The sequence below is a fragment of the Lycium ferocissimum genome, chromosome 12 (assembly GCF_029784015.1).
Source record: "Lycium ferocissimum isolate CSIRO_LF1 chromosome 12, AGI_CSIRO_Lferr_CH_V1, whole genome shotgun sequence".
In the NCBI taxonomy this organism is placed as follows: domain Eukaryota; kingdom Viridiplantae; phylum Streptophyta; class Magnoliopsida; order Solanales; family Solanaceae; genus Lycium; species Lycium ferocissimum.
The window spans coordinates 47,815,999-47,825,212 of NC_081353.1; the positions used below are offsets into that span (position 1 = coordinate 47,815,999).

General features: G+C 35.1%; 1 protein-coding gene across 1 annotated transcript in view; it reads right to left on the reverse strand.

Moving 5' to 3' along the window:
• The window catches only part of LOC132040129 ((+)-borneol dehydrogenase 1-like), a 71,635-nt gene extending 66,446 nt beyond the window's left edge, over window positions 1-5,189 (reverse strand). Inside the window, exon 1 of the mRNA XM_059430745.1 lies at window positions 5,061-5,189. Coding sequence (XP_059286728.1) covers window positions 5,061-5,101 — 41 coding nt within the window. The 5' untranslated portion in view covers window positions 5,102-5,189. The remainder of the gene's footprint in view (window positions 1-5,060) is intronic.
• Window positions 5,190-9,214: the final 4,025 nt, after the last annotated feature.

The window sequence follows — 9,214 nt, forward strand, 5'->3', positions numbered from 1 at the left end:
CTAAACATGAAATAACATACAAACAATTATTTAATAAATTATTTCTTTGTAAAAAAAAAAAACCTGTGTGTCGACGGCCTCCTGAGATGGCTGGTCAGAGGGCTCCTTAACTAGCTCCTCAATGGTCTCCTGAGCGCTACCTGGAGTTGTAGCTGGAGGTGGAGACAGGTCAATCTGAACAAGAGGAGACGGGTCCACAGGCGCAGAAGAATGAACCTATAATACATATAAATAATTCAGCTTAGATTAATAAAATAATTAATTAATACATTAATTTATTGTAAAAAAAATAAACCTGTGTGTCGATGGGCTCCTGAGATGGCATGTGAGAGGGCTCTTTGAGCGGCCCGGCGAGGAGATGCGAGATGGTGCGTAGGCTCGGTACGTAGAACGAAGAAAGTAGTCATCGAAAATAATATCCAAGTTTATGTCCTCATCTCCTTCTCCTATACGTAGATCACTGCGGCACTGTGGAAATGATGACCAAGGATCATAACGTGGGAACATCTCTAGCGTATATCTAGGTCTCTGTGAAGTCGATGTCCTGGAAGAAGAAGTCGATGGAATATACCGTGCCGACGCGACGGGGCCGTATCATCAGGCTCATCTACTAGACCTCTGCCAGCCCGACCACCTTTGCCAGCCCGACCACCTTTATCAGCCCTACCACCCTCTGGTACAGGCTCTGGAACATCCTCATCGACACGATGCCACTCCTGTGCCCGTGTCATACCAGTGTCGGTAAGCTGAACTATCCATGCTGCATATGCCGCTATCCCAGGGTCGGTGGACTCCGTACGGGGAATGCTCTCATGGCGTATCATCAAAGTCATCCGTACCTGCATATATTTGCAAACTTTAAGAATTGAATAAATTCGTAAAGTAATACATAATAAGACGATGGATTAAGTTTAAGATTAATAAAACTTACTAGCGCCTCATACGCTCCTGAGAGTGATGCATATCCTCGGCCATCAGGACGAGGCGTCAAGGGGTTGGCAATCAAGGAGCGAGTGATATGCATATACCACGACATGTACTCATGGACCGGAGTGTCATGTACGACCGTCGCTAGAGTCATCATCCTCGTGTTCCATGCATCGACTTCCTGGTGCATACGCACCTGCCATGCCACATTGTCGATCGAACGCTCGTCCCTGGTATAGTGGGTGTGCTCCCAACGTGTAGCCGTGGGTATGTTCTGTACATGCCCAAACTGTCGTAACACGCGGTCGGGCGCATGATGCTCAACGATGTCCATATGGATCAATAGACACCGTGCCATCCACATGTGCTCACCAGCCCTACAAAACATCGGCAGCTGACCCAAAATCTGATCATACGACGTCCATATGAAAGCCAATAAAAAGAATTCAACTAGTTAACAATAAAAGACTAATAAAAATAACAAACTAATGTTAAATAAAAAAAACTTACCTCTGGCGCCGTCATGCGGTCTAACTGATCCCTAAACGGGAGAATGACATGGTGCATCTCTACACATGTAGTACGGCCTTGCGACCATCTTTGCGCGAATGGTATATCCTCAGCAACATAGTCATCGGGAGGGTGAGCAGCTATGGGCTGAAAAGGTCTCAACCTAGTCCACACCTATATCTGTCATAGTCATCAAAAAAATTATTTATCAGTCGTCGTTTCAAAAAAATATATTTAGTGTTTTATTAAACACACTTAAATATATTACCTGAAGAAGAGGGCTAAATGCAGCACCTCAAGCCTCTTGCCCATAGAGGCTCGATTAAATCCTCTGTACATGTAAACCAAGACAGCGACGCCCCAACTGTAACATCCCAGCTGGTCTAGATCCTCAATAAAGAGCAGATACCTCATGCTCATATCCGCACCCGACGTGTTCGGGAACATGACGCCCCCGAATATGATGAGAAGATATAAGAGAGTACGTCGGTCAACATCAACCTGAGGCGTCGCCTCGCCAATCGGATGCTGCAGATGTACGAGGCGCGAGTGAGCATGGAGGGAGGACCGCAACAACCAACTCCGTCCACGCATATCCCTGCGAGGCAAGAAATCGGTGAGCCTGAGTCAACTCACCTAGGATACTCTGAACATGAGGCTCCACTCTATACAATGCCTGTCCATCAATATGTAGACCATAAATCACCTCGACATCTTGCAGGGTGATGGTAGCCTCGCCAGTGCGGAGATGAAATGTATGGGTCTTCGGTCGCCAGTGCTCAATCATGGCCGTCACTAGAGCCCTATCGTGGACAAGCCGACCAACCTCAATGCACCGGTAGATACCGCCCCGACGTAGTATATCTATGACACGAGGATGTGGGGGAATAGCCTCTAGAATATCCTACGGCTCCCCCAAACGAGTATGGACCACTCTACCAGAGGATACCGACGCATCCCATACATCTTTGGACCTATGCTTTCATGTTTGTAGATAAAGTACCCCTCTGTTGTCGAAAGGCCCGACTCCGAGGTGTCCTATCTATTTTAGGCATTTTAAATTAATCATTAATACATGAAGTAAGGATTAAAGTGGTATATTTTTTAGGCATTTTAAATTAATCATTATTTTTTTAATTAATCTCTAATACGTAGTATTAGTTATGTAATCTTTTACCGAAAATTATACAAAGGATTAAATCCTAAACTAAGGATTTTCAATTTCTAATTAGCAAATAAATGAATTAACAATTAAAGATATAAAGATTAATAATTAACAAATCAAAAAATTAACAATTAGCTAGCAAACAATTAGCATATAATTAATAAATAAACAATTAACTAACTAATCAAATAATTAAAAAATTATTAGCATATAATTAATAAATAAACAATTACCTAACTAATCAAATAATTAACAAATTATTAACAAATAAACAATTGGCTTAACAAAAACTAAATAAATAATTAGCTAGTCTAACAATTGAAATAACTTATCTAACAATTAACAAATACTAGATAAACAATTAACAAATTAACAACAAATAAACAAATAAAAAAAAATTTAAAAAAAAGACAAAATGGGCAGAAACAGCCCATTTTGCGCACAAAAAAAGTGCGTAAAAGTTTTTTTTTTTTGTCCATATCCGCAAATAATACACAATAGTAATGCTTAGGTTAATAATGTAATAGAAAAATCATAGTAAAATACCTAGATTGAAGCTTTGATTTTGAGTTTTTGAACTGAATTATACGCCGCTTTATTGCGAAAAAACTTGTTCCTAGATTTCAATATACCAAAAGTATTGACTTTTGGGTTGGAAATCAACAAGAAAATGATGTTTTTGTTCGCGTGGGACCTCGAAAATCAACAAGAAAACGACCTTTAATGGCTGTTTTTTTTTTTTTCCTTTTGATCGTGGGGGACCAGTGGTGGGGAAGGAGCGGTTATATTTAACATCTTTTACGCACAAAATCTGTGTAAAAGGACTTAAGTGTAAAACTACACTTTGGTCCTTTTACCACGAAAGTTTATTTTGATTCTTTTTTTTTTTTAATGGGTTATTTTGGTTCAAAAATTTATTTTGGATTCTATGTCTTGGTACCTACGATTAATAGTATATATCCCAACATCCACAAGACTAAATGTGTGAATAAAAGGGTGGCGTGGCATCCTTGTTGATCCACAATTAATGGACAAGACCAAGTGTGGTGAAGCCCTCAGCCAATTCTAACTTTGCTTGCATTTTACTAAAGAACAAGTATATAATTCTGAAAAGTAGAAACATTTCGTCACACACACGTTCTATATAGCAGATAGATGCTGAAAGAAATCGTACTGATAATTATTCATCCCCACATATACTTTTTAGTAAAAAAAAAATTACACTGCTTCGTTGGGACTCTGATGGGTAGTCGCTGACGGAAATATTTTTTTATGGGCCTCTATTATAGCCACATTTGTAGTGCTATAACCACCATCAAGAACTAAGTTCAAACCACTCACATATTTGGAATCATCACTTGCCAAGTATAATACTGCTTTTGCCACTTCCTCTTCATCTAGTAAAGCTCCTTTCAAATTTCCACCTTCGGCGAACCATTTCTCCGCTATTTGTCTCTCATCTATACCGAGCGCGTTCAGCGTAAGTGGTGTGCCAACGTAATGAGGAGAAACACAGTTAACTTTTATTCCATACTTTCCTAATTCTACTCCGATGTTCTTGGAAAGCCCTAAAACTGCACTTTTTGAAGCTGCATACGCGTGCGGAGCAAGACCAAAGACCACTGTGGCAGCACTTGCTGTAAAGATGATTGAACCTCTCTTGGCTGGAATCATCACTCTAGCAGCATGTTTCGCGCAGAAGAACGAGCCAGCAACGTTTACATCAAACACGTTCTTAATTATGTCATAATCTACTTCTAAGATAGTACTGGAATTTGGCTTATCCGCTGTACCAGCGTTACTGAACATTATGTCGAGCTTACTAAATTTTGCAATTGTTGCATCAACAGCATTTTGAACGTCTGATTCAATCGCGACATTGCAATGGACAAATATTATGTGTTCTGTTCCAATTTCTTGTACTAAGGAAGTTCCGAGGTTGTCCTAAATGTCTGCAATAGTAACTTTTGCACCATGTTGAACAAAAAGCCTAGCCGTGGCTGCTCCTATGCCGCTAGCACCACCTGTTACAAGTGCTACTTTACCTTCAAGCCTGTCAAATATGAATAGACACGTACAATTAGACTATTATTTCCATTTTGTTTTGTGTGAAAGGTGTTCTAGAAATATTGAAAATAATCCAATGGAGTAGTTAGGACTCTTTCAGGAAACTATTTTTAGGACACTAATTTATCCTACTTGGTGTAAACAGTTAAAATGAAAGTATATCTCCAAGATACAATGCCTACTCTGGAACTTAAAAAGTTGTACTCTTTGATTTCTTCTACCGATTTCTTTTATCACAACAACTCAACTCAATAAATTAAAAGAGTGAATGAAATTTTGCTGAAAGCAAGAAAAAGACTAGAGCCTTATATTTATATTATTATATATTAAAAAAAAAAAAAAAAGGAGGAAGAAGAAATTAAAGAGCATTATGGAAAAGAAAAACGAATACCTTTTGGCTATTGGTGATGGAAGAGAATTATAGTTGGCCATGTTCCTCAAGCTAATTGGGAGCTATGTCTTCTTCACAGATGAAAGACCTTTAGGGGCCCTATTTATAAAAGAATTTAGACATTGAATTAAATAATAATGTTTTTAAAAAAGGTATGAAAGTGAAAAGAAAAATTGTCTTAATTCCGGTTCTTAAATTGAAAATAAAAAAGAAAAGTCGGACCATGCAGGTTGTTGAAATGTTTAAACCAAAAAATTTCGGGAAGAGAAAGAAACCTACTTGTTAGTACTTGGTGCGTGTATTCGTGGTTTTAAGAAGTGAATAAAATCCGTTTGTTCGAAAAAAAAAAATAATAATAACCAACCCACTTTGATTATTTTAATGAATTGACCATTTCTTGTCTTGGTAATAACTACTATATTAAGGTCAAACTAATTGTTTATGTTTAATTGTCAAAACCAGATAGTAACTCTAACTTAATTAACAGACTTGTATCTCCTCTTGTTCAATTATTGGACTCTCCAAGAATTGGTAGTGGCGTTTTATGTTGTTTTCCTTTCACAAAACATCTCATAACAAATGACAAGACATGGAAGAGATTATGTTGAGCAATTTTATGGTAAACAATTGTAAGTTGGTGACTTTGATAGTGCATTGACGACGAGTACATGAGCGAACATAATCGTCTATAATTTGAGGGAAAAAAATAAAAATTTCTTATATTACGTTATTATCAGATTCTTATGTATAAAAATAAGGATCTATCTCATGTAATTAGCGCAAGTACTCCTTTAATTTCCGTCTTTAAATTCAGTTATAAGATTTCCTTTCTTCAAAAAAAAAAAAAAGAAAAAAAAAAAAGAAAAGAAAAAGAAGGGATAGATTGATGAATCATATAGGGCGAAAATGTAAATTGCATGGACACTAGTGATAGATATTCAAAGTCTACGACACGAAACACAATCCTTGCAATATCTCTAGCGAATAACATAGTACATTGCAAGAGAACAAAAACTTAGCTTTCTTCTCACAAATAATTGCAAATAAAGACATTTGAATGTATGGCCCTTGAAACTGATTGATAAGCACTTAGCCTCAGAGGAAGTAGTTGAATTTAAACGTGCTGCTGTAAGTTAATACAGTTAGACATTTCTATAAAGAAATGGATCATTAGTTTAACTTAACCCCAAAAGCTAGTTCATGAGGAGAGGATTGCCCAAGTTTATATAAAGAGACTATTCATCTCATAAACCGCCGATTTGGCACTTTTATCATTCTTCAAGACCTACGCTAAATTTTTGCTTGGGGCCCGGACGTACGAGTGCGTGGGCAATTTTATGGGGCCCAACATCGGGTGAGATGAAAGTCGCTCTACCCCGTCTGTGTTAAAATTGAGACGGGGACGAAATTTAGAGAGGTAAAGAATAATGGAAGAATTCTTTCTGCTTTATATTCATCATAATGACCTCCTTATATACAAGTAAGGTCCTCTATTAAAATCGAGACGGGAATGAGAATTTACATAGACAAGAATAATAGAAGAATTATTTCTGCTTTGTATTCATCATAATGACCTCCTTATATACAAGTAAGGTTCTCCTTACCCTAGTCTAATAAGGTAATACTATTTTAATAGAACGACAAATCTTATATTACCATAATTACAAATGCACCATAAATAGACCAACCTATTACAATTAAACTAGAATATGGTTCCCACTGACGTACGGATTCACTGACGTGACCGGATAAACTGGTCCGGTTACATCCGGTCTCAATAACCCCCTCAAGTTGGAGCATGAGGGTCCTGAATACCTAGTAATTACACATTATAGTAATTACGATGACATGTTTTTTTGTCATAACCTAATTACGGTGTAATTACAAGCATGTTGTTTGGTTGCACATGTGTAATTACACAGTTAGATTAGATTAAAACTAAATATTAATACTTGACAAATATGTGCCTTTATAAATGATATATTAAATTAGGTATTTAAGATGCATATTGTTTCCTAAAAATAATTAATAATCATATATTTGTAAGTAATATTGTAAAAATAATTGTATATATTTTTCAACTGAATAATGTTTCAATTTAATTAATTATAAAAATTAAAACCACACATTTTGGATGATCATCATGAGCTGAATGTTTGACAAAAAGATTAATATCTATACATAAAATGTAATAACATTATTCAAATGTTTGACAAAAAAATAATCTATTAATTTGTAAGCTGAAATGTAAAACAACAAGTGAATAGTACTAAAGCAAATAAATTGAAATCGAAAATATACCCAAATTCAAAATCCAAAATAAAAAAAGGTTTAACATAGTACTTTTATGTCAAATCCCAACATAACATAAAATAAGTTCCAACACAAAATAAGTTCCAACACAAAATAAGTTCCAACATAACCTAAGTAAATATAATTCAAAAGAAAGTGAAAATATATATAAGTCTATAACCTCATTCAACAATGACATTCTACTTTAATAACATCACTCGTTATATGTCAAGTTTATTTATTAATCATTCTTCTAAATTAGGAAGTGTAGTTTCAAGAACTAGAATAATAATATAGTTACGCTAAATGAAGAAAATAAGAAAAAATTGAAAAAAGAAGAAGAAGCAATTACATGGAATCCCAAGAAGTAAAAGTTGGGAAATGAGAAGAAAGAAAATGAAAGATAAATAATATAAGAAAAATATTTTAAAAGATAAAAATAACTTAAAATATAAAAATTAAAATAAATTAAAATAATAGAAATAAAAAATAAATTAGAAAGAAAAGAAAAGAAATTAAAAAGTAACCTTGTAATTACAACAATTCTCAACCCACCCCCCCCCCCCCCCCCCCCCGCCCGGAAATTGAGAGTGTAATTACCCCTCCCCATTACACCCATACATCGCGACCATGTAATTCTTTTAACAAACATGTCAGCTTAATGTATTACACTCAATCCCAATTACATGGGTGGCTTTCCAAACAGACCCTAAGTTGTTTCATTTTCCTACTGAACTATCACCATCTATATATTAATACACAACTCAACTATCAAATATTCCCTTTTTCTACCTGAACTATCACCATATTTAAGGTAGGAAAAGGAAACAACTAAAAATTGAGGTGTGTTTTAATGCAAAAACACCACATTTACTACTCACTAGAGCATGCAACATTACAGGCCATCGATCCCAGCTTATGTTTAAGGATTTTTACATCGAGGCCAAAAATTATGTTAGCAACAGATCGATTAAGCTTTGTTCTATGAGTGTTATTGAATCAGGAATGGAGAATACAATGAATACACAGAGTTACATATACGGAAGGCTCAACGACACCATGATCAATCGTAATTTAAAATCAACTCTAAAGGAGTGTGTTGGTTGCTTTCAAGATGGGCTTAGCTCTTTTCAAGCTCTTTTCAAGTTGTATATGGTGAAAATTATATTTATGATCTTTTTAGAGTTTATGATTAAGTTGAACGTTGTGACTATTTTCTGTCTAATTACAAGGTTAAGGAACCTTTGATTTCAATTGGGATGAAATATGTGACATACTTCAGTTTGCCAGAACTAAAATTTCTGGAGGATATTTTTGGTCCATCTTCCCAGGGTTTTTTTTTTTATTTTCTTACCATATTTGAATTTTACTTTTCTCTTAAACGAAAGTCAAAGTATAACCATAATTGTTTTACTTTTTCTGAAAAGAAAATATAATTTTCTTACATATTTGGCTAGTTCGTTTCTTGGAGTAAAAGGTTTTGGACCTCTATATATTGAAGAATCCCTCTCATATAACAATGACACAAAAAAAAGCAACCACAATGTAGTCCTTTAAAGAGTTTCATTTGATGGGAGATTTATTCACTCAATAGGTTTAGATTTTTTTTTTTTTTATTAGTTTTATCATATGTAGGTCAATTGGCCAAACCCATATCATATTATCAAAGTCATATATATATATATATATATATATATATATATATATATATATATTTTTTTTTTTTTTTTTTTTTTTTTTTTTTAAATGTTAGGGATTGCTGCTGAATCTCCTACCTTAATTGGATTCTACACCATAATTGTGTTTTATTTCAAAAAGGTTTTCTTGGTGGAAAAGGACTCTACCATATTTATCTTTTCCTT